This window comes from Nipponia nippon, unplaced genomic scaffold (assembly GCF_047370975.1).
Source record: "Nipponia nippon isolate SJK-2023a ecotype South Korea unplaced genomic scaffold, ASM4737097v1 scaffold_1, whole genome shotgun sequence".
Classification (NCBI taxonomy): Eukaryota; Metazoa; Chordata; class Aves; order Pelecaniformes; family Threskiornithidae; genus Nipponia; species Nipponia nippon.
The window spans coordinates 28145515-28171474 of NW_028262290.1; the positions used below are offsets into that span (position 1 = coordinate 28145515).

At 36.5% G+C, this 25960-nt stretch overlaps 1 protein-coding gene across 2 annotated transcripts; it reads left to right on the forward strand.

The window, feature by feature from the left end:
- On the forward strand, positions 1 to 24867 carry NBN (nibrin). Of its 2 annotated transcripts, XM_087735105.1 has the most exons (17): positions 779 to 1011; positions 1479 to 1483; positions 2010 to 2143; positions 3266 to 3411; positions 4800 to 4959; positions 5389 to 5492; positions 10024 to 10141; positions 10421 to 10611; positions 11702 to 11802; positions 13997 to 14138; positions 14591 to 14854; positions 15139 to 15610; positions 17673 to 17744; positions 19213 to 19368; positions 20375 to 20488; positions 21528 to 21577; positions 24677 to 24867. In XM_087735105.1, exons 1-17 carry the CDS (start codon positions 941 to 943, stop codon positions 24705 to 24707), a joined length of 2331 nt encoding a protein of 776 aa, XP_087591231.1. In that variant the 5' UTR covers positions 779 to 940; the 3' UTR covers positions 24708 to 24867. The 2 variants fall into 2 exon arrangements, with proteins under 2 accessions (XP_087591222.1, XP_087591231.1); XM_087735096.1 differs by lacking the exons at positions 779 to 1011; positions 1479 to 1483 and adding an exon at positions 1 to 321.
- The last annotated feature ends 1093 nt before the right edge of the window (positions 24868 to 25960 follow it).

Below are 25960 nucleotides of genomic sequence, written 5' to 3' on the forward strand. Positions count from 1 at the left end.
CTGGGGCTAGTGAGAGACCAGGGACCTCCCCGGGGCCGGGCAGGCGCGGGGGCCCGTCGCTCCCGCCGCGCATGCGCCCCGCGCCTCGGCGGCAGTGGCTCCCATTCCCTTCCCCTCCCTCCAGCGGCAGCAGCCTCGGCCCGGGGCTCGCCGGGGGGCGGCGGTCCCGGCACCAGCAGCGAGCAAGGGGGTTTCTCTTCTCCTTCCTTCCCAGCCTTGCCCCCAGCTCGCCGGGGGGCGCTGGGCGGAGCCGGCCCCCTGCGCTGAGGCGCCCCTCGCCGCCCTCCAGCATGTGGAAGCTGGTGCCCGCCGCAGGAAAAGGTGAGGGACCGACAGACCCCCGCCGCCGCTCGGGCGGGTGGGCCCCGGTGCCCGGGCCCTGCCCAGCCCCAGCCTGCGCCGAGGCCCCGGGGTGGGGGACGGCGCCTGGCCTGGCCTGGCCTGGCCTGGTCTGGCCTGGGGCTCGCCTCCCGCGGCGGCCCGGGACCGCCTGCGGCGGGTGAGGCGGGAGCCCGCCGGCCCGGCCGGTACCTGCCGATGCGGAGGTGTGCCGGCGCCGGCCGCCGGCGCTTCGGCTTCCGCGGGGCTCTCCAGGCGGGCTTGCTTGTCCGTGCTCCCGGGCAAGCGGTGACCGAAGTCCTCTTGCGCTGGGCACTCGCCCACGGCTGAGCCTCCGTTTTTCCCTTGAGCCCTGCAGACCACAGCTCCTGTTAAATTTAACAGGGCTTTTTGCTTTGCTGTTTTATATGTCTGGGATGTCTTCAGGTGCTGCTGCAGCCAGTGAAGCAGGTCGCAGAGTGCTGCTTTAAAATACCTGAAGAATTGAGCTCGGATGCAGAAGTCAACCTGAGGAGTCCTTCCTTTCAGAAAAGATGTCTAAATACTATGTTGATGTTTCAAGGACCAAGTGTTGAATTTAAGACATCACGTTGTCTCTTGGATGGAGAGTTTTGAGACTGAATTGCCACTGTACCTTTCTTCATCAGTTTCCTTATTCATAGCAGCTTTGATGTATTGATAACTTTGATGGTAGTTTTCATATAATATACATATTTCTTCCTGACTGTTTTCTCTTCTGTGTAATGAGTAGTCCTATCACAACTGCATGTTCTCTTTATTTCCTAATTCATTGGGAATGGATTTTGGATGTTTGGTTTATCTCCTAGTGGCAACAGTACCTAATCCTATTGAAATAAACTGAGTTACCTCTTGCTGCCTGGAAAACTCTTGAGCAAGAGCCAAAACACTGATATCGTCGTCGTATTCAGGATGATCATTTCTGTGCAGTTCATGTTTGGGAAGTTACTTGCCCAGGGTTGATAACTAGAATTTAACTTGTAATTATTCATTCATTTTCATCAAGAAACATTTCTGGTTTTGTTGACCAGTAGGTAACACACACCTTTTGGATGTAGCCAAGCCATTCACTGAAAAGCTACTATGTGGTCTAGATGACAGGTACCAAAAATGAGTTAAAGCATAGGTCAGAGACTGAACTTACTTAGTATCAGTTTGATTTACATTGCAGATCTTCCCACATTCATTAGGAGGACATTTTCTTCTGAACCTCTTAATAAGTTATTTAAATAAATTACGTACCCTCAAAAAATTATTTACCCTTAAAACTTGAGTTTTGGAAAAGCTATCTTACAGAGTAATTTTTTTTTTCCTTCTATATGTAACACAATCTTCAAGAGGTAATACAAGAGGAAAGTTAAGAAGCAAAGTATTAGTAAAAATATATCGTCCTTGAAAAAAGTGTGCTGCCACTTTTGAAACTGCTTTGTTTATCATAACTTGCGTCCTTTTATAGTGGACAAAGCAAGGAAGAGGGGAAGAAAGAGATTTTGTCTATGAACTAAATGCATAATTCTAGTCAGCCTAATAACATGATGCATGACAAAGTTGAGTTTCAGATATACTAGGAACTTCTAAATGTTTCGTAAGTGCTTTGAATCTTTTGGAGTCTTTTGTAAATTGATATTTTTGTGTCTTGTGTTTATTTTCAGGAGAGCCATATCGGCTTTTAAGTGGTACAGAATATGTTGTTGGACGCAAAAACTGCACAATTTTAATTCAGGATGATCAGTCCATCAGTCGAAGTCATGCAGTTCTGACAGTAAGTCGTCCTGAAACAACCCCTGTAAGTAGCCAGCATTTTACTGCATTATCAGTACGCTATGTGGATAATTCACATGATCATACATACTCTCATTTCGCTCTCACTGGTGTTTTATACTTGGAGTAGAACCATTGATCACCTGTCTTTTCTTAATCTTGACTTATTTTTTTTTTCATCTGGGTTGCTTGCCCGTGTTGAGAAGTTTAGTGGCATAATTCTACTAGTCCAAGCTGCCATTTGAGTGCTCCTTTTATCCCAGAGTGAAGATTCACTAGGAATTTGTATTAAAATAATCATAGCAGGAAAATTATGCAATTAAATTTCATTACATAGACAAGTTTTAGGTCTTTGTTCTGGAAAGTGCTTCAGTTGTCTTACTGCAGTCTTAGTTTCTGTTTCATTCCACATCATTGATTCTGTATTTGCTTAGGGGACCGAAAATAAAAATGTCCCAAGGAGAATTAGCAAGCAGCAGTTTACTATCACTTATGTATTGCAATGATTATGGACATTTTGAAGCCAGTCAGCAGGAATTTCATTTAAGTAACAGTATGTAGAGTTTGACGTGAAATACATAAATTTTATTTGTCCTCTTAATACTGCAAATAGCGTATAATTACGTGGCAAAATTTCATAAAAACAGGCTGACAGTGTTCTCATTGGTCTGTCAACCATTTGGGAAATACGACAGTGTCTAACCTCTTCTCAAGACATGCTGGTGCCACCATGCCCTGCAAGTTTGTGGAAGACTAGCAGTGCTCGTGGAAGGAAGTGAGGGAGAGTGACTTGGGCACCTATGCAGGGCTGAATGGTAGGTAAAAACATCAATAACAAATCTCAGAGCCTTGCTAAATAGCAGTAGCAGAGGCTTTGGGCCAGTGAATGATTGCCTTGCACAGCCTTCAAAAAGACTGAGTATAAGAAGCACAAAAGCTCCGAAGCTAAAAATATGTGTGTTTTCTCTCATTCCTTCACAGGGAAAACCAGAAGCCAGCCTCATTGTTCAAAGTCTTTATTTAGGATGGTATTTTGTGGACTTTTTCTTATTTATGTACTGCTTTGATCCATAATGGTAGTAATCCGTTTCTGATAAAACTATCTAATTCTGATAAACTATAATGGCTTATTTATGTTTATTTTCAGAGCCAATGTTTCTCAGTCCCTATATTAACAGTAACAGATACATCTAAGTATGGTACCTTTGTTAATGGATCAAAACTCAATGGCGCTTCAGTGTCTTTGCAGTCTGGTGACAGAATCAACTTTGGAGTCTTTGAGAGCAAGTTTAGGTAAGTGTTTTGATTTATAAAATACCAAGTAGAAAATTGCAGTTTTTGAAAAGAGTATTTTTTTCACATCGTACAACTTGGCAAGTGATACAGCAATGATGAGTTTCTAGAAAGCAAAGGAGGTGAGTAATATATTTGCCTATGTTCCATACCTGCTTCTGCAATAGTTTCCATTACATAATTTTATAATATAATTTATTTTGACACTAAGAGCTTAAAGTTGTTCATAGTAAAGCATTGGCATTTTGGAAGATGTCATGTACAGTGAGTGTTTTCCGGCTATCTTTAGCAAAGAACAAAATCCTAAAGCATAAATGCTTCTAAAGAAGGGAGGAGAGTTTAGGGTAGGGAGGGAGCTTGCCTGAGCCATTGATGGCTGTTGATAATGTAATGAGAAAAGAACTGAGCGAGCTGGGGGATGCTTTGTGCAGCACTAGCTGTTGAATGATTGTTGCTGTGATGTATGCCTGCATTCTCTTCAGTGAACCCCACTTGCTAATTTTTCAAATTTAACATGGTAGTCAGGGCTATCTGTTTGAATAGATGAAACGCTCCTTGAGGTGAAGTGGCAGGTAAATAGAACAAATTCTAATGGCCGTTAACATCAAAGCAACCAGAAGTTGGCTTTGTTCCTTAAAATTTGACTCTGTTTTTTCACTGCTGCTGCTATTTGATAGGAAAAATGGCATTCTCCTTCTCTTATTACAATAAATTATTTCTGATATTTTAGATAAACATACCTGAACTTGATACAGGAATCATACCATGAGACCAGATACATCGTGACTGTTGTGCCAGAAAGATTATTTAAATTTCTTTCTGCTTTGTAGACTAAACCAAATCAAATCATGGAATTTGATACGCTGTAACTCTGTATGGAAGATCTACAAATATAAATGGGCTTATGGTCAAGGGTAACGGCAGTGTTAGGAAAAACAGTTACTTGAACTTGCATTCTACGACACATGTTTTTTTTAAATACTAATCTGTTTGTGGACTGGTCTGTTGAGCATACTTTTTGCCTTTGAAAGCACATGCTCGTTTTCTTCTGATATTCCCTGACATTGCAGTATTCTTGAAGCACTAATTCTACGTGATGTCTCTGAAAGATCCAAAAGTGCTTAGAAATATTTCAGACATCAAGTCAAAATGTTGTAAATTTTTCTGAATAAAAATCAGTATTTACTTTCTTCAGGAAATTTTAAAGCAGAGTCTTTGATCTAGGTAAGAGTCATGGGTCTTTTTGTTTGTTGTTTTTTTGTTTGTTTGTTTTTTTTCTCTCTCCCCAGATTTCCCTGAGACACAAACTAAGTAGTTAAGTCAGCTCTGTTCATCATAATGATTGGCTGAAATAACTAAAGCAATTCTCTTTTACTTGTTCCTTTCAGAGTAGAGTATGAAGCTTTGGTTGTCTGCTCCTCATGTTTAGATGTTGCTCAAAAAACTGCTTTAAATCAAGCCATCCAGCAGCTTGGAGGCCTTGTAGTGAATGAATGGACAAAAGAGTGTACTCACCTTGTAATGGTATCAGTAAAAGTTACTGTTAAGGTATGTTGAGCTTTTGCATATTGATGGCGTTGCTTTAAAGTTTTCCCACAAATGTGAATTAAATTCTAGACCTGCTCAAGATGTTCCTCTACAAAGCAATGAAATCAACTTTTCCTTTTCCAAGTTTAGAAAGACATGTATGTTGATGGGCAGTTGGAGGGAAAGAAAATGAAAATGCCAATTTTGAAGAGTGTTACTGGTTTTTATCAGTTGCTTTGTACATTTCCATAACTTTGGTCAAGACAGCAATTAAAAGCTAGGCTGTTAGAAGCAAAACTGTCTTGTTTTTCAGTAGCAAAATTTGATATTGTGCTATTTGTTCATGTGACTTTTTCCACATCTAAGATATTAAGAAAATTAATGTCAGTTGAACCATATTCTAGCTGAACTTTTTCCATACAGTAAATATATATTTTTGTGTGTTTTCAGACTATATGTGCTTTGATTTGTGGTCGACCAATTATAAAACCAGAGTTTTTTGTTGAATTAATCAAAGCTATTCAGTCCAGGCAACAGTTGCCGAATCATGAAAGGTAAGTATCATGTTTTCAGTGCCACAGAATTAAATTTATGGCAGTTAGATTATCAAATGACTACACATTTATCTGATTATATTTGACAGACTATGTGAATTACATAACTTTATTTGTGGAAGAATGCTTAACATGACACACATTTTAATATTCAGGCTTGCTGTCATCCTTAGAGTTATAAAATGAGCTCTTGGAATGGATTATATGCTTAGAAATGTTACTAATAGGAACTTGTTCTGTTGATATGTTTGAAGCAACGTTTAAACTCTATGGGGAGTTGATACATTACAGAAAATTATATTTTTAGAAAAGAAATTATATCAAGCATACTTCGTTATGTAGACATATTTTCCCAGTATGCAGTTAGTTACTGAGTTTACTGTAAACTTTGGTCAAAACAGAGTTAGCCTGACCAGTGAATTCTCTGAAATAGCAGGGGTTTTTAATTATCTGTTAAGAGATGAAGTGAGACTAATGTGCATTGGTCTTCACTATATGAGAATAAAGTACGCCTTGTTTTCATGGTTAAATTAACTTGAAAAGGGAATTCTTACTTTGGAATAAATAACTATTGTAGAATAGCCCTTTCAGTTATTTTCTACGTGTAGAAAACTGTAAAATAATCCCGTTATTGTATGAGAGAATTTAATCTGAGCCTGTATTGCTACTATTTTTACCTTGAAAAGGGAGACAGTTGTGTTTTGTTTGGGGTTTTTTTTACGAACACATGATTTATGCAGGTGAGAAATTTCCATCGTGTATTTTTAAAAGGTGAACTGCATGGGTACTTGTGTTTTTATCGCTTCTACTCTTTGTATGCTTTGGAAGATACTGTGAAATGAAAAACATAACAAATGGAAATTGCGAGAATACTTGGCATTTGAAAAATAACATGTTGAACATTTAATTCAGTTAACAGGGAGAAAAATTTGTGAAATTACTTGAAATGCATTCAAGACGCTATGATTTTTCTGGATGTATTGTTTTAACCAGGTGGTTGCTGGACACCAGACATTTGAGTTGGGGGAAATAAGGGGTGAAGAAGAGAAGTCACTTTGTTGCTTTTACATATGTATGGATATACATACATACATTATGTTTTAGACATAGCAATTTGTTTTATTTTCTTTAGCAGTTCTGATGATAGCCATTGGTAGAACAGTTTGAAGAACAGGAGGGGAAAAAAGGGCAGCTAAACAAACGTCAGTGGTGCACATATGGTAAGGGGAGCGAAGCTGCAGAGGATTCACAATATGCTGCACTTGCGATGTGTTAAAATATGTTCTAGAGAATGTGACAGTACCTTTGTAGAACAACACAGGTGCCAATCTGGAGCAATTGGTAGCAAATACTCTTCAGTTTCTAGATGCTGTTTTACATTTGTATGGTTATGTAATACGTCAAATCAGTCATCTGTGAGTGGTTTAAAGCTCATTTGGTCTCCAGTTTCAGAGGAAAGGGGAAAACTTGGTGAATTGCAACTTTCCCTTCTACTTACACTTCTACATTGTTTTGTAAGGACATGAGAAAACTAAACAAACTATTTAGAGTCCTCTGTGAAATATTGGATGTATTTTTTTCTGGCTGACTTTTTTTTAGTACAGGTAGTGTAAGCCATCAAACACTAGCAATTGGTTTTTCAATCTGAAATTTGCTTGGTCTAATGTTACCTAGCTGTAAGGCTGCTGTTACTGTCTCTTACGCTAACAAGCTGGCAGTGGTTTGAGCTCTTGAAACGGAGGTGCATGTTGTCCATTCCTGTTATTTAAAGAAGTGACAGTATAATTGAGCTGTTAAGTGCTTCCTAAAATAGAATCAGGTGGATAGGTTTCCCTTTTTTTTAACATTTTTCAGAACTTTTCAGACCCTCAGAGTCATTGTGTTCACTAAATGTGCTTCACACCAGCAGTATATCCATTATTTAGCTTTCACAGAGTTTTCTGCATCAAGCTAAATGAGACAGCTGCTGTAATACACAGATCTATATTTAAAATAATTACAGTATCTTAAATAGGTGATATTTTTAAGATGAAGCTTGTGGGAAGATACTGAAAATTTACTTAGCAACCATTTGCATTCAGTTTCCAAAAATGCTTTTAACTTCCGCAGGGAATCTCTGTTGTGCATTTTAGCTGGAGCTGACCTGAGCTGGTACATCTGCAAGAACAACTTGGATATGAAATAAGTTTTGGATTTGAAATAAGAAAGGCATATTGATGTGGTAATACAGGAGGACACTGTTACTTAAATCTTGATTACTACTGTAGATCTGATTAAAAAAAAAAATCTTAGGGAAATAAAATCTTAAAGTTCAAAAAAATTAAAGCTTTTTTGTTTATGCTAAGACTTCATAGAATGGCGAACCTGCAGTTCACATAATGAACGTGGCTTCTTAATTGAGGCTTTTTATGGTGAAATATATTACCTCAGTCTGCTGATATTCTTTGATAACCTATGCAAGGAAGAAAAATAACTTGGATTTCAGTAATAGGTGCAAAGTGCAGCTCTATATGAAATAACGTCTTTTATTACAGCCGTCCAGTGTAAATAGTGCAGGGCTTTGAAAAACTAGGAAAGTAACTGAACATTTAACAGAAACTCATCAAGAATCAAAATCTATTTATTGAAAGATTCAAGACTGTAGAGGGTCTTTTCTGGATAATGGTGTTATTGTTCAAAGCTTATGGGGAGAGAGTACAAGGAGTACTTCAGAATCATAAGATGGAAAAAGACTATGTTGCCATTGAGCTTACATCAGGATTGGATAAGAATTTCCAAGGAAAATCAAAGGTTTCTTTGAGAAGGAAATGATCAGTTGAAGGTTCCTGCTGAAATTAAAAACCAGAGATTTGAAATGTATTTCTAGAGAAACTAGTCCATTTCTGAAGTAATGAAAACTACCGTTTCTCCTTTTTTTACTCATCCTTTGGTTTTTAAAAATAACTTTGCTCCCTGTATTTATCTTAGGTTTAATAACTGTCTCTATGGGGCTCAGTATCAGAAGTCTTCTGGCTTGGTAACTAACATTTGAGTTGCCGTATTTCTTAAAATCAGTAGAATTTATCATATCTATTTCAACTTCAGTGGAACAATATTTTTGTAAACAGACTTGAACAGGTTGCTGAAACTTATCAAATACTCATTTTTCAAAACGTGATGGTTTTATGCTGGTTAATTTCCATTGTGTACATAAAGCTTCAGGAACTGATCATGAAGAACACAGAAGAGCAAAGATTATTTAAAATTAACTGTAACTATATAGTACATTTTAGCCTATTATAATTGAATCACATATTTGGATGCAGTAGAAAATGTACATGCTTATTTTTGTTCAGCTGTAAGTATGTGAATATTCACAGTGTCTGAAGAATATATGTTTACAGATGGTGAAATTACCTATGTAACACATGCATTTTATTCAGAAACTTAAATGTATTTCATGGAATATGTTTCTTGCTTAGAATCTTGCTTTGCATAAATGAGGAAAAAATCTAAAAACATATCTGTGTGTGTATATATACATGTATATATGTAATTTATTGGGCTGTTAAACCAGATTTTGGGAGTGTGTTTCAGCATCTTTTTTTTCCTGCATAGTAGCACGAGAAGGATGCATAATCAGCAGTTAAAATAAAAATAAGTAGTTCTTTGTTCAGCCAGAGTACATATATAAACTGCTGTTTAGGTACAGACATAGTATAGCACGGTTGAAATCAACCTATAGTTTCTGTCTTTCTAGCGTGTGCCTTCACCTTGCTGTCAGAACTGCTGTAGTAGTGACTATGTGGCTCAAAGATTCTGTAAATAACTATCCTGAAATTGTCAGTTAGATGCTTGTCTTAACTGTAGAGGCTTTTTATGATGTGGGCATGCTCTCATTAACTGGAGCTGATATCACAGCCCGTGACAAACATGAGAGCTTCAGGGTAGAATTTCACTTCTGCCTAATTTGTTCCCCAGCTGAACTCCTGGTCACTTTTCTTGTATTGGACAAAACAATTGAGAATCTGCAGGGTGAATCAGTTCAGTTCTTTAGCCCACCAGCAAGAAAAGTGTATTTATTTGCTGTCACCTAGTGTGGTAGTACACAATTTCTTGATCTGATAGAAGAGAAGGAGGGGTGGCTCTGCCCACCTGAAGGGCAGAGGAAGAAAGATGGCTAATTTTGTGTGGAGCTTTACTATTAGCTAGAGTAAGTGCACAATGAGATTGCAGTCTCATTTGTCAGTATTGTTAGTGGAGAATGTAGATATGTGTACAGCAGATGCTTAAAGCGGATAGGTTGAATACGTTCCTAAAAGTGTTGTCCTCTTAGTTACTGAAGTAGAAAGTCTTAATCTTACCTCAGATGTTGAGAAATTAGCAGCTCTGTTTCTTCTTAACAATCTCTTGAAAAAATACTTATGGAAATAGTTTTAAGAGAGCAATACAATATTTTAATTTCAGAGCTTTACTCTAAACCAGAAAGGACTATGAGTCAGTACTGAGAGGTAAATCCAAATTTTGTAACTTTAATTTTCTCTTCTTGCAGCTTTTATCCTCCAGTTGATGAGCCTTCCATTGGCACTGAAAAACTGGATTTATCTGAGCATCATGAAAGGAAAAAAATATTCAGTGGAAAAACTTTTGTATTTCTAACTGCCAAACAGGTAATTGGGCTTTACATTGCAAAAATGTTGCAGGGCTAGCTAAGCATGGATTCTGTTCTCTGTGAATTCACATTCATTGTGGATTCATCAGGAAAGAAGGATTTCTGTGTTTATCTTATAATACGATGGCCTAAGCAAGGTGAAATACAGGGGGAGAAACAGAACACATCACATCTGCGTTAGTGCATCAGTGATAAGCATTATGCTGGTAGTTCCAAACTGACTGTATTTTAAGTTTTTTTTTTTTATTATTATTTTTTATTTGTATCCTCTTTTTAGCACAAGAAACTGGGTCCAGCAGTTATTCTTGGAGGAGGCGAAGCAAAATTGATGATGGAGGGAAGAAAAGAAACATCTTTACTGCTTTCTCCTGGAGTTTGTGTTGTTGATGTGGGGTTGACAGACTCTCAGATCCCAGGATCTGACTCCATGAGAAACTGGACTGATTCCGTTCTGACTGTCTTGCAAAGGTGCAGCATTGTTCTCTTGTACAGTGGTATGGTAATTTCAGAATTTCTGCAGAGAATTAGTCATAGTGTTTGCATATATATTTAAGCAGTAGGATGGTTATAAAGAGGGTATTTTCTTCATTGTTTTAAGTATTTAGCATAGTAACTAAAATTTGTTGAAGCAGGAAAGAAAGGACTTGGCAGTTCTGTGAGGATTTGGTGGGGTTTTTCTCCCCGCCCCCGGATCCAATTCTATACAAAATCATTGTATTGAAGCTGTATTTGAAATTACAGACAGCAAGTGTTTTTTCTTGTACTATTTAAAAGAAGTTAAAAATGAATATATTCTAAGAATGGAAAACAGATCATCTGTGATTTTTCAATAAATATATGTATGTATTTAATGGAAAACAGGTGAGATGGCACCTTGAGGTCATGCGGTCCATTGCTGTCTAATTATTTGCATACAATGTTTCTGAAGAGCAGCTTCTGTTTAATAAAAATCAGTTTTTGTTTTGATGGTGTTTTTTCTGTTTGAGAGGGCAAACTGCATATTTTTATAGCTGTTAGGATTTTCATGATGCTATCTCATTAAAACAATGAATGAAAACAAAATCCCAACCTTTAACCTAACACCTAAACCTAGTTCCTCTGAATTTTCCTGCTAAATAGAGAAAACTGTACTCAAGCTCTTCTCATGGCTGTAGCACGGAAGAGGTGTGTATGTGCCTAACTGACTTGTAAGAAGTGCTCAAATCTTTCAAGTCACTTTCCTATTCACACGCATTTTTGGATGGGAGGTAGAGCACAGTTGGTTAAATGCCCAGAAATCAGATAGGGAGAGATGCATTGGCCAGATTACTGGACTAGACAGTGGCTGCAGCAGCAGGGAATATGGAAGTTCATAACATATGGGACATGGGTATAATGATGGATAATTATGCTGAGTTACTGTGTTACGAAAAATTGTAGTGTAGACTGATGGTTTTTTGAAAGGAGGAATTGAACGTTTTGTACTTTGTCATATCTATGCCCATTCACCTATTCATCTTTGAATCTGTGTTGAGAAACTTTTTTTTTTTTTTCCTTTATTTTATTTGTATATTAACAGCAAGGATCTCAGAGCTATTCCTGAAGCAGAAATTGGATTGGCAGTTATCTTCATGTCTACGGAAAAATACTGCAACCCTCAAAAGCAGCCTGGTAACAGAGGTAATTGGAAGAAGGGTAGTAATAAGTTAACAGCATTAAAGAGGCCGTATTTCTTTTGGTACGGGGGCATCAGTGGCTAATGTTCGAGTTGTTTTGTTTTGCAAGACCACTAAAATAGAGTGACATTCTATGAAAAATGTGTACAAGTCTGAAGAGGTAATTGCTTTTTAATGGTCTTGCAATGAAAATTACATGACTCCTAGATGTAAATAAAGATGTAGCAGATCTAAAATTAGTGTAAAAAGTGGACGCGTAGTACATTGATCATTAAAGGAAAGGTACTTCAAAACAGTGTTCTGAAGGTCACATTTTTAGTGGCCACTGAATTAGTATGTATGTGGTAGTTTGAATTCCATGCTGTTCTGTCTTTTATGAAAAGAGGAGTAATAAGGAGGTAAAAGGTGAATGTTAGAAATTCAGAGAATAAGAACGGAATTAATTTGTAAAGGCTTGCTTTTTTATGTACAAAAAGGTATTTGCTTTAGGGAAATTCAGCCGCCCCCCCACCCAGTTCAAAATCAAACATAATCTTGACATAACAAGTAAAACCAATGAGACACGATTGCCACATTTGCTAAAGTAATAGTTTGGGGGTGGACATTCCAAGTCTCAACTTGAAACTTAACTTGTATTTGCTCATACAGTAGTAATAAAAATCTGTGAGAGACAGAAAGAGTTTTTGTTTGTCTAATTCTCTTTTCATGCTTCTTCCAAAATTATTAGTCTATATTTTCCTTCTATAAAATTGTCAGTTATGTCTATAATTTTAGGTTCTGTTCTGTTCTACAAAGTGTTGTATCGGATAGCAAATCCTACAAGTTTTAAAAAAATCAAACAAAAACCCCATAAGTTTGTCTTTACATATAGGAACATTACTTATTAAAAAATGTGTTTTGAAGAGCGAAAGATCTACATTCAGTACTGGTAGAGCTCTGAAAAATATTTTGGTTGACTGGTATTCTTATATGAATAACTTGTATGTGATCTGTGGTCTACTCAGTTAGTTTAGAAAACAATACATGATAAATTGATTCTCAGATTAAATTTAAAGATATTGACCCTGCAGGCATCTGGATAAATCAGAAATGCTGATTCTTGTTTCCGGTCTGAATGATTCAATTGGATAAAAATTAAATCATCTCATTGAATTGCATGAAAGGACTGTATATCAAGCTTTTAAAGGTAGCTATGTTGACAGTTTATTTGCTAAAAAACTTCCATGTATGTGTTGCAAATCAAAGGGATTGTAAAAAAGACTAATTCTTCTGATCCTGTCTCAGAACAATGAATGGCAACATATATGATGTGTAGTTGCTCAAGGAGGAGACCTAGGTGTCCCTATAGGTTATTCCTCTATAGGTTACAGTGGTAGTAAAAAATTAATGAATGAATGTATAACGAAGGGGTTATCTGAAAGGATAATACTGTCATCATATTCTCAATCTGAATGAGATGCAGGAAGAATGTAAAGGGCTGAGAGATGAGTAGTAATTAAAAAAATGTATCTAGAAGCAGGATGAGATGTATGTTAAAATAGTAAATATTAGTATCTGTTGTCTTGGAGAAGACGTAAGTATATGAAGACAAGGACAAGTGAAAGGGCAGATAATATAAAAGATGTATATGCTCTTCTTTCTGTTTTACAGAGAAATGGTGTAAGTAACTAAATAGGGAGAAGCAAACGATATTTTAAGGCAGTTGCCTGGCTATGGGGACTGTGAGAAACTGGCTGTAGAAGACATTTATTCTGAGTTTTTTTTGATAGCAAATACTGGTTCTGTATTAATAGAAATAATCCCAAATATAATAATCACATGTTAGAGATCATCATAAAGCAGTAAACGTAAGGAATTTTGTGCTCTGACAGTTTTGCATAAAATACATATTGCATGATTTATTGATCACATTATGTCTATATTAATGTGTGATTTCCCATTATGCTTCATTTTTATTTAAGCAAAATTCCATGACTTAATTTAGTGGAATATTTAACTAAAACTGAATCCCAGAATATGGTCGTTTAGAACTGTTTCTTTCAGTTTAATTAATAAATCTGCTTTTTTTTTTATTAAAATAGCATTAAGACCGTTTTACAAAAATCTCACCTGATCAGTTACCAATGTGTCATAACACATGCAAAGATACACAGATTTGACATTAACTTTTTAATTCTTTCCTTCTGTTGATCTTGCAGCTGTAACTAAGAGTACTCCTGCATCAGCTGTTGTAGGGCGAGCCATTTCTCAGAGCTTGGCTGTGGATGAAACCATAATGCCAACTGCTGCAGATAACAGCACAGTATACATAGCTGATACAGAAATAGAAGAGCAGACATGGTAAAGTATTCGTGGAAGTAGTTTCTAAGCTAATATTTGCAAATAAAGCAACCTTTTGTGGCAGAGGAACTGTATCATTGCCATGGACAAAGATAGACAGTGTTTGAAATGGCACTTACTAAATTGTTGTCACTTGTCTGCGTGAGATAATTTCTGCTTTTGAGTGGTAGGTAGCTGAAAACATCACATAGGACTTATGACTCTTCTCAGATGCAACTGTAGGTACTGTATATCTGACTTGACTGTCTTAACTATTAAAAATTTTCAAGCCATTTCACAGTTATAAAAATATATTTGTTGTAGCAGATTGTACAATTTGTTTTTAGCACACCTACATTGTTCGTAAGTATGTTCAAAGTACAGGTACAGCTTTTTAAAAAAGTTATATTCTACAGTGTATCTCTCTGGTAACTTCTTGTGTGTTCACTTCATATTTTTTCTCTCTAATATAGTATGGAGACAGAGAATACTGCCCAGATGGACAGAAGAGGGAAAATGGCATTCCAGGATATAACCACTGTAAAGAAAAACCCTAGTACAAGTGGCAATGTAGATGCAAGAATATCGACACCTAGAGTGAACAGAACATCTGGGTTTAGTCAAAAAAGTCATCCTGTCTCGCCATCTAAAATTTTAGAAGCTAGTAAACCTAGTGAGCGCGCTTCACATCACCAGTCTAACTCAATTACAAATTACTTCCAGGTAGCTAGAAAAAGGTATGTTGAAATGTTCTTGACGTTACTTCCCTTATTGTTATGTTGGTGCTGTTTCTAGAAAATAGTTTTAACTCAAGGGATGTACATTTAATTCAAAACACACTTAAAAAGGTAATTTTTAGATCAGCTTCCTAGAATGGCAAGCTTTTCCTCAAGGGTTCTTAAAGTTCAAATTTCACAATGCAGTCACTAAAACCCAGGAAGCTGTTGTGTTGCAGATGCAGCTAGTCATATTAAAAAATGCGTTTGTGATTTACTTCTTTTGTAATTACTTTCTGGCTAAGGGAAAGACCTGAAGAAGAAGAAACGTCTGTACCCAAGCTAGCAAAACTGGAGGAAAGGTCATCACCTGTTTCCAAGTGCACTGAACCCACAGCTTCATCAGTGTGGAACAGTGAGGCAGAACAGCATCAAAAGGAAAATAACATCCTGGACCCAAACCCTCATTTTGCATTAGAAGACACAGGTATAAAGCTTATGAGGGAAAGCAGCAAACTAGCAAGTGATAAAACAGACACTAAAATTACATCTAATGAAAAGCACGCACCAGAGAAGAGAAAGGAGTTACATGATTTATCTGAAGATACAGAGACTCTAGAAATTGTGTTTGGAAGCAGAGACCTAGACTGGAAAGAACAAATGGCAGATCATGACCAGGGAGCTCAAGGAAATATACGAAAAAAAAGATGTTTGGAAGCCAAAGGAAGCTCAATTCAAGAAGTAAATGTAAAGCAGAGAGAGGAGAATAAAATATTGGTAAGTTATATTCTTCTCTTCAGCCTAATCTTGAAATTTACAACCATGTTAGAAGGATGCAGATAGCTTCTTTAAGGATGGAGGCTGCCTTCATACAGAAGGTGACTCTGTAAAGTTTGTTTGCTTAAACCTCTCAAATCACTCCAAACTAAAAATTGAAATGATGTATCTATTACATGTGAACATTGCAGTGTTACACCTATCTAAATGTTTTTTCATTCTTCAGGTTTCTTTGTGAATTGAAAGCTGCTTTTATTCTAAAAGTTTTCCTCTCTTTTTTGCTTGAAGTACTGTAGGCAGAACAGCAGAATATACCCCTGGTCCAAGAAAAACTTCTCGTATTGCATGTTGTGTTAATTATAATGTTGATATTTATACTAAAATAATACTCAATTACATTATATTTATGTAATGAATTTTCTGAAGAAACCTTTAGTTGACGTCTTCTGTTGAATACCACAGTAGTGTCCAATGTCTCTCAAGTCAGAATCTCTAGATGTCACATGAAAGATTATTAAAATTCCTGTATGAGGCAATTCAAATCACTAATGTCCTCTTGAAAAAAAACAACCAACCAACCAAAAAAAACCCCAGAACCACACAGCTTGTGATTAGTTTTCGTGATACACACACACACACACACACACTTTTGTTTTTGAGAATAAGGCAATTTTCTAAGAAATGAAGAAAACAGTGGATTTTGAGTTAACGGTAGCCACTTCATTGAAAAAAAACCCCAAACCAGGTTTGTAGAGGAAAACAATGTTGAGAGCTCTAGCAAAGTAGACTGTTAACAACACAGAGGGGAATAAGAGAGAAGGAACAGGTTTCTTCTTTTTTTTATTTAAAAAATATATATATGAAAGCTTACTGTTCAGTCAATTCTTATACAGTGTAGGCAGTGTCTAAATGCTGTAGTAATAAAGTTTCAACGTATGATTGAGTAACTGGAATTTGCAAGATGCCTTGGATCAGATGAGAATTAGTAATTGTCTGTGCATCCTTAGCTCAGACCAGCTTAACACTCTTCTCTTGATATTTTACTGGAGCTTGCTTCCAGCAAAGTATGAATTTTGAACTTCGATATAATGTGTTTTTGTTTTTTTTTTTTTTGTGTTAGTGACAGGCAAGTTTTAAAAGACAAGTAAGTCTTATAATTGTAGAAAATCTTTGTTTCTTGCTCTTTATACTATCAGAGAGGAGGTACTTTCTATCAGGTCTAACAGTAGTGAGAGACTAAAATGGCTGCTTGGAATAGTCTTTCAAATTTTGTTATGGCCTATTGCTAGTCTAACTTCTTGTCAGGATCATGAAGGAAAACAAATTCTTACATAAAACTAAACTGCTATTTTATCATATGAGCACTTCAAGATTTTTGCTGACAAAGTCTTCTAATAGTTTAATTAATAATGACTTATTTTATTTACGTAGATTATATTTCCAGTGGAATAGGAAGGAGTTTTCGTGATAAAGCTCTGCAGGCATGTTTATGTTACCTATTTTCTTTAAGTACAGATGCACCTTGTGTATCTGGCAAGACAGAAAATGTGAGTAATTGACTCAAAATCTACAGGGTGCATAAAGCTGATGTGATTTTTTTCAGCCACTGAAAATAATTTATGAAAGGCAAATCTGGTTTTAAACTATAGAAGGAAAGCAACCTGCAGAATACTTTTCTATCGTAGTTACAAAATGTCCATTCTGCACACATGTACACTTAACATATGAATTGAAAATGCTACTTTTTTATATTTAAAAGCTTTTACAGTATTTTCCAGAACCTGGCAGGACTTTAAAGATTGTACAGATGGACAACACTTGCTACTGATATAAGAAAAAAAAAAAAGAGAAAATAATCGTGATTTTTTTTTAATAGAACAAACCCAGCTATTGTTATAGTGTATATAAAATATATAAATTTGAAAGTACAGTGCAGTTTCTTTTCTGTCGAAATATTGATTTGAAAACGCTTATTCCACTGCAAAGAGCAGGAAACAATTTTATGTAATTAAATTTGTATTTAATTTCAATGTTACATTTTAAATAATTTTTAATCAAATAGAAAGAAGAGGAACTTGGATCAGTTCTAACTTCAGAAATGAAAAGTAAGATCACGCAAGAGTCACCAGTCTTGGTAAGAAACCAATTAATCCTAGGTTTGAACAGCAAACTTGGAAATAGGACCCACCAATACTGTGTTCTTAAAAGCAAAATTTTGATGCATTTTCTTAATGCTTCTCAGAGTAAAGGAGGTTCTGAAGATTGTACTCCTTAAAATAACTGTGTGTAAATTTGAATAGTACAGTCCAACTTATTGACTGTGAAAAGACAGAGAGAACTGTAGTTCATCTGCATGGTTTTGTAATGGCATTTGGATGGCTACTTAAGATGTTTGAACTACTGAAACCTAATGTAATTGTATTAACCCTTCCATGCGGTTAGTACTTGTACTGATATTTTTGTTAGGTTACTGCTTAAAGACCAGACAGGAACGTATCTCCTTGTCTGCTCTAAGGAGGTCACAACTAGAATGGAAGAGATGGATCACTGAGAAAATAGATGTAACATACACTGATTAACAGTAAATAGCATGCTAACTTTGCTATAGGCGAGATGAATAAAGGAAGGAGGGGAGAATTGCTGGGAATGGCAGCGAGGCAGAGGAAAAGGAGATGAGGCTAAATGAAAGTGAAGTGGAAAGATTCTGAAGAGATAAAGGAGAGTGTAGCCATTCAACAAGGGGCAGGATAAAACCTTTTCACATATGTACAGAAAACAGTCCAAGAAGAGGGAATGCTCTGCAGGTATACCAAAGTGCAGGGTCAGCTCAGTTTAAGGGACTTTCAGTTTATACTTTGCTATGAAACAGCTGTAGTGCATCTGGACTGGAGCTGTCCATGAAGACAGTTTAATGTTTCTTGTGAACTTGTCCTGCACCCAGCCTTCCTTTTTAATCCACATAGGTCTAGTCCCAAGAAGCAAAGTGTGCATGCAAACTTGTTGACATATGAGCATTCTCATGTACAAGAAATTCTTTCATGGATCAGATCCAGCTTACAGCCCTAAAGTTTGCCTAAATGGTAAATCCATAGGCTAGAATTGAGCTGAAGATCAGCTTTGTCTTCCTTGGAGTTAGTTGGAGTTGCCATTAGAGTAAGCATACTTGATTGAATTAGTTCAGGTAAGAGGCAGGGTGGAGGGGAGGAGAGAAGTAATTCTTAGATATTAGCTAAATTGAAAAAAAAAATATTTTTTTTTTACTTGAAGTTTTATCTTGAAGTAAAATCCTAGTGAAATGAGGTATATTGACTTCATTATTTTTACTGCCGTTCTTAATGATCCTGTTTTTTCAATAGATGTAAATATGAGAGAAATAAATTTACTGAGCTCGCAGCTCTATTAGTAGTATATAAGGAGGCTGAGAAGTACATCCATCTTCTTGGCTTCTAGCACTGCTGCCGTTTCCCCTCGCCCTTTTGTAATCTTAATTTTTGCCTCGGTTGTGCTCATGAGAATTTCTTTCTCTAAAGTTTATACTGTTAGATATGCTGTATGTTTGTTTATACACTTGAAGTGCTCTTTCCTTTTTCTTCCCACATAAGAACCACAACAAACTTGAAGATGACGCCACCAATCTTCCTAGCAGACTTCTGTTGACAGAGTTTAGATCATTGGTTGTCAGCCATCCAAGACAGAACAGTCAGCTTACTGGAAATACCAGTTACGGGGGAAAGAAAAATTTCAAAATGTTCAAAAAGGTTAGTGTGTATTTGAAATGGTCACAAGATGGCACTGTTTAAAAATACTAAAAAGTATTGCCTTAAAATTATAGAAATGTGTGTTATGAAAGATTTTTTTTTTAATTGATAGTAACTACAGAAAGAAACAATTTAAATACCGTATTATACTGTTAACATATTTTTCTAATTGACTAAACAAGTACCAGGCTGACAAAGGCTTACCTCATGCCAGATTAGATACTTGTACTCTCTATTCCAAGCTGTTATTTGGAGTAAGTCATTCAGTGATGCCTACCATAACTGCCGGTTGTACCTCCAAAAGCTAGCCATTTGACTTCTCCAAAGACCTACATATAAAGCATATGCTGATTCAGAATCTTGCATTTTATCTAATAAATCCTGGGTTTCTAAATAGAACTAAATCTAGTATCTTACAAAAGTATGATGATTGGTTGCTTGGGTTCTGAGGATAATTTCAAGGAGGTTCTTAGTGTTCAATGTAAAAATACCAGTTCAGCTCATGTTAAAAATAAAAATGTATATATGGTATAAGATTACTAGAAATACATTTCAGTAAAATATTATGTAGAGAATGTGAGTCACTTGCAGCTTTCTGGGAGCGTGCTCTCATTTTTAGATAACATTTTAAATTTTGGTAGTATTTTCTTTTCCACTGTTTTGTAATAGATTCTTATGCATTCTGATGATAAAATAGAATCAGTAAAAATCAGTTTACAATGTTTTCAAACTCTATTTAATGTACTGTCAGATTTATTTAGCATATATAACTTGTCCACTTTTTTTTTGTTTCCTTTGGTGAAAGGAGGGAGTTAATAGCTTTCTGTAAATGATTTTTTCACTTCAATCTCTTTTAAATATTATCTCTGATAAATGTTATTCAAAGAAAAACTGACTGACTTTCTTCTGTGATATCTGAGTAGACTTTCTGAATTTGTTAAAACAGACCTTTTACTTGCAGTGTGCTTGCCTTGTGTTGTAATTGTAAGAATTTATTGTCTGACAGGTAGCTTATCCAGGGGCAGGACAACTTCCATACATTATTGGAGGGTCAGATTTGATTGCTCACCATGCGAAAAAGAATTCAGAGCTAGAAGACTGGTTAAAACAAGAAATGGAGGTAAGGAATTCTTGCTCAAAGATGAGCAAATAAAAACTTGACTCATGCAATTGGTCATACCAAGCTGTGGTTGTTTCTGAAATACTTCAGAATTTTATTTTTGAAATAAAACCTCAGCCAATTAGCTGTCCGCACATGCTCATAGGAACATACACATCAGGAAAGTTACTGGAATTCAGGGGTCAGTGGTAAGGCTCATTTTTTTTTTTTCCTGATTATTTGAATTCATTTTACGTGCAACATTCATATAATTGGAAAAACTGGTTTAAAAAAAAATCAGTAACCTAAAAGAGAGTGGGTTTTTTTTTAATGAGCAAAAAAAAGCATCATGGACACTTGTGGCTCTTAAAAATATGACAGAGAACCAAGATCAACTTCTGTATGGTAATCTGTGTTCAAGTTATTATACAGTACAATTTATATTCTACTCTTGAACAGAAAATACCTGAGTAAAATTCTGTTGCAGTAGACTGAAGAGATATAGTAAGAATAAATTCAATTTTTTTCTATTACGAAAATCTTCACCTTTGTATGAAGACGTTCTAAAAAATACTATATTTTATCATAGCCGTTCTCTAGCACTTTCATTTTCCAGAGTGTCTTTAAAAATACTTGCTAATGAGCAATATTCTGTTTCCACAGCCTGATCGAGATCCTTTTAACCAAAAAATATTTATGTATCTTTTTTTTTTTTTTTTTTTTGTCCCTGGGTATAAATAATGCAAATTAAAATTCCCTTTACACACCAATAATCAGATAAAAATGTCCCTATTTCTATAATGATGCTTAAAAAACAAAAAAACATATTTCTGGCCAAAATTGATATCTTGCACAAACTAATCCATTCCATTAGTTGGTAGCAGTAGCCAAACTTGAGTAGTGCAATATATTACCTAATGTGAATACGCACTGAGTGGAGTACTTAAAGAAAACTTATTTCTTCAGGAAAAACTGTGTTAATGCTGGGGTATATTGTTCTTCTGTATTGTTCATTAGCTTCACCCTTAACATCAAATATTGAATAAACTTATTTTCTCAGGAACAAAACCGACATGCAAGAGAAGAATCGCTTGCTGATGATCTCTTTAGGTAGGAGTTTTTTATGTTTGTACTTAAAAAAATGTGTATAATTTGATTCACATCTTTTTTTTTTTTGGGCAGGTTCCAATTTTGTAAAAGACTACTTTGACTATTCTTTGAAAATTCCATGTATGCCCATGTATGGAATATACCCCAAATGACTCATCAACTAATCTCAAATTTTTTTATGTCTTAAACTTCCAATTTAATTCAGACTTGCTAGTCTTTTAATAGCAACATTTTTGTTTGAGAATGTTCTTATTTCCTGTCTCATATGCACAAGCTTGATGGTTCACAAAGGCTGGAAGAGATTCTGGGGTCAGGCTTTCTGCCATTAGTCGTTGCTAGAGCCTAATGAAGTGTTTTGATCTTACAATTCAGTCAGTCATCTGAACTTCCAAGAAAATGTGATGGGGTCTTCCAGTTTTTCATTCTGGGCGTGGCATTTGTTGTCCCTGTGCTGAGTCACTTGAGGGAGATAAAGCAACAGAGAACTAATTCTGTGAAAAAGTGATGGGCAGGACTGCTTTCTTTCTTTTTTTAATCTTTGAAGTAATAATTCCCAGAATTTTAAACAAATATTAAAAAAAAACCCTAAGAAAATCCTTTGGTGGGGCCCCCTCTGATCTTTGAGACCTTAAGCTGCTTTCAAACCCATTCACAATGAAAGAGCTCCTACCTTTTTTTCCCTTCTCAGAATCTCCCTGAATCCCTTACCATCTTTCCAGTTTTCAGACTGAGGAGAGGAGGCATTTTTACACCAATCATTCTATGCTTCTGACAGTGTAATAGAGTCATTAACTCTGTCTTAATCAGTGCTTATGTCAGAGGAGTTTGAGAGATTTCTTTGGTATGTCCAGATTCACCTTGGCTGTTTGCCATTGCTTTTTGCTGTAACTCGTATCATTTGCCTCCAAAATACAGTCTGTTTCAGCAGTTTTCTTCAATAACCCACACTTCAGTTATCTACTACTTTCCCTAATCTCTCTTTTGAAAGAGAGAATCATCCTGTTCAGTTGATTTCCTGTCCAGCTACTTTCAACTGTAATCTAATTTAATGATTTATAAACACTTTCTAATTAAAAAAAGTTCTAAGCCAAATTTGCTGTTTTATCCAGTTTTTACATCAGCAGTACAGCCCTTAAATGTATGTCAATTATGAAGACATTTATAAAAACATGGTGCAGCTTGATTGCTGTGCTGGAATATTAACTGGTCCAAAATATCTTGATTAATTTTAGCCTTTCAGAACACAGCAGTGGAAACTTAGATAATTTGCATGCATTCATGCTTAGAAAAGTTTTTACCTCAACTCCGATTTATTTAGGATAGTTGTACTTACAGAAGTTTCCACAGGCAGAAATATTAAAACACGCAATTTAATGTTTAGCAGTTTGTAACCTACTTCTAATTTTGTCCTTAATCCTGAGTAAAACTACTTGGCATAATGCTAATGTTAACAGCTGCCATTTCCCATGAAAATTGCTTTTGAAGATGCCATAGAAAACGTCACGCAGTACTCCAAGGTAAAGATGAGCTAGAAAGAAAATCTGTACCCTCAACTGCCGCTGAGTACGTACTGAGACAGAGGAGGAAGGGAAGGCATATCATCCTGACTGCTAAGACTACAGATAAATGGATTAGGTTCAGTGATAGCCCTTTGTATCCTTGACTCCCTGTTCCCAGCAAGGTCTTTTGTTTCTTTGTGCGTTCACTCACAGTAGTGGAATCTCTGTAGTCCTCTTTCCATTTCAGGCCGCAGGCACTGTACAGTTTCCTTTCTCTGATAATGGTGTTTGATTTCTTTCTGTCTGGAAAACATCATCCAGGCTTCATTTAACATAGAAAATGGCTGGAGGTGAGGTGGGGGAGATTACATAAAAAGATGTTTGTGACTGTCAGTGTCAGCATCTCCACAGACAGTCATAGACAGGGTTGAAGCTGTTGGTGTCCTGATGGCAGATATCTTCCCCTCCACCCCCTCACCCACCCACCCCACCCACCCCCAAAACAGGATTTAGTGTCCAGGACATATTTAAATGTTAGAACTGGTGTGTTACAATGATATAGCAGTAAATTCAAAGAAATGCTTTGAGATTTAATATAAGGATCTCCCCTTGTTTAGCAAAGATTTCATTATTTTCTTAGTTTTTTATGTGAAGAAACAAGCAACCACTGTTTGACTTCTCACCTGCCATGTGTTTGACTAACAGTAAAAAGTTGTGCATTTCGGTAGAAAAGTGTATGGTGACAAAGGATGTTTTTATCCAAATCACTATCAAAGAAACATGATACCGCATTATCAACATGTGTAAGAGCCATTCAGAAAATCTTACTGCATTAACAGCTTGTGCTGTTATTATTAAATAGAGCATTTCTTTGAAAGGGTACACAGTTCATTTTTGCCAGAAGTCTGAGTTGTGTAGCAACAGCAGTGACTTCTAATACCTTTCTGGTTATGTGGTGATGTAATTTGGCTCACAAGTTGTCACATTTTCCTGTCTAAGCAAAATGAATGAGAACAGAATTAGTGGAAGTAAAACTGCCTGATCATTCTGTTGTGTCCATAAGTTATTCATGCATGAATACAAAACACATCAGAATTTCAAAGAAGTGACACAGGATTTTGGGAGATGAAGCACAAATGGAGAGAAAGAGAAGGCCAAGGGATAGCAGTGTCAAGCAGAGGCAAACTATAAGCATATTGCAGTAAATGAGGTAACTATTTAGTATATCAAAAGTAGATATAAATTACTAAAAATCAATCGGAAGCTATGTAAAGAGGAAGGTAAGGAAAGGTATGTGGGAGTAGGAAGCAGCAGAAGGGTTTTGTCTGAATGAGTTGTGGCCACATGTTGCATGTTTCTGTGAATATACAGTACTCCCTTCCCCTCCCTCCTTTTTTTTTTTTTTTTTTTTTTTTTAATGTGAGGAACTTAACGTTGGGCTTTGAGAAGCTTGGTCATGCATCAGATTTGCATCAGGAAAGGACTGAACACTGACCAATCCCTTGTTATGAATATATAACAAAGCTATTTACATCACATTGTTACCTTTAAATATCATTAAGTTTTACTTATTTGTGACAAATTTTCTTTTTTGTTGCAGATACGATCCTAATGTAAAAAGGAGAAGATAAGTTGTGACCTGAATTTACAGTGATTCTCTAGCAAAATCTGCTTGCTGTTCCTTAGGTTTGCTGGCTACATGTATACCTACATATGACCATTTGAGCTATCTGTTGTTGTAACACTTGTTTTTAAGTCTTGCTTTTATTAAACAAAAAGAAAAGTTTCTTTCATTGCTTGGTACTTAGGGATTGCACATTTTCAAGACCTTAACGTTATTTGCTTCAGAATAATGCTCAGTAAAATACCTGCATCCTGTTTCAAGAGGCAGGATGGTAGGATCTTCTTCCTTTATGTGAGGAAGTAATTTGGTTGATGTAATTGAATTTAAGTACTTAGTAAGGAAAGCTACTTCCTCTGGTGAGAGCTCAGAACATGCAAGCAAGATGAGCTGAGCTGTTTCAAGCCACTCTGTTGTGTATCAGATTTGAAGAACAGCATCCTGAGTTCTGTGTATATCAAGATGGCACACATGCTGAAGTCAACATGGTTGTATGGTCTCAGAAAATATTTGGTCTTCAAAAACCAGTCTTTCCTCACTTGGTCAGGACTGGCCAGAGCAATACCCAAAGTGCAAGACCAGTACCTCTGAGTTCAGTAATTACCATGAGAGTGTTGCGGTATTGTAACTTGCGTCAGGGCACATTGAATCTTGTCCACCAAACACCTTTAAAAAGACTCAGGAGTTGGACATGATGATCCTTGTGGGTCCCTTCCAACTTGGGACATTCTATGATGATTTCTATGAGTGTTCTTCAGCAGTTGAAATATTTCTTGGAGCAGATGTACTGACTGCTCTTTGTTGCACCCTGAGGTGAATTTTTCTATGGTCACAATGAGAATCTCCAGGTTTTCCTGTTGAAGACCCACTGGTCCCACAGGGCACCTCTTGTACACTGTTGAGGATGGCCTTTTTGATTGTTGTTACTAAATTCAGGCAGATAGCTTGGATAGCAGAATATAAATGGTGGACAAGATCCTTGAGAAAGGTTGCGTTTACAGTTGCAAAAAACAGAACTTGTCATTTCACTTTAGAAATTCTCAAAAGATATTAATATACAGGGAGCCTTTACAAGAAAGTAAAGGCTAAGTCCTTTGCTGCTCAGCCTGCAGTCTGCTAGGGTTCAAGCAACCCTGGTGGCACATCTGAGACCACTATTCTATTCACATTATATGACTTGGGATTCTTCAAATCCAATTCTCCAGACAGTTGAATTGAGCAGCTCTGATACTTTTTTTTTTTTTTGTTAGTGTCCTAGGACTG

What these genes read in the sequence shown, in the direction of transcription:
- NBN (XM_087735096.1), top strand. Translation starts at nt 72, where the DNA reads ATGCGCCCCGCGCCTCGGCGGCAGTGGCTCCCATTCCCTTCCCCTCCC. An exon ending in GTCTTTGAGAGCAAGTTTAG is followed by an intron (nt 3,412 to 4,799) that starts GTAAGTGTTTTG and finishes TGTTCCTTTCAG; the next exon opens with AGTAGAGTATGAAGCTTTGG. An exon ending in TTCCAGGTAGCTAGAAAAAG is followed by an intron (nt 14,855 to 15,138) that starts GTATGTTGAAAT and finishes TTTCTGGCTAAG; the next exon opens with GGAAAGACCTGAAGAAGAAG.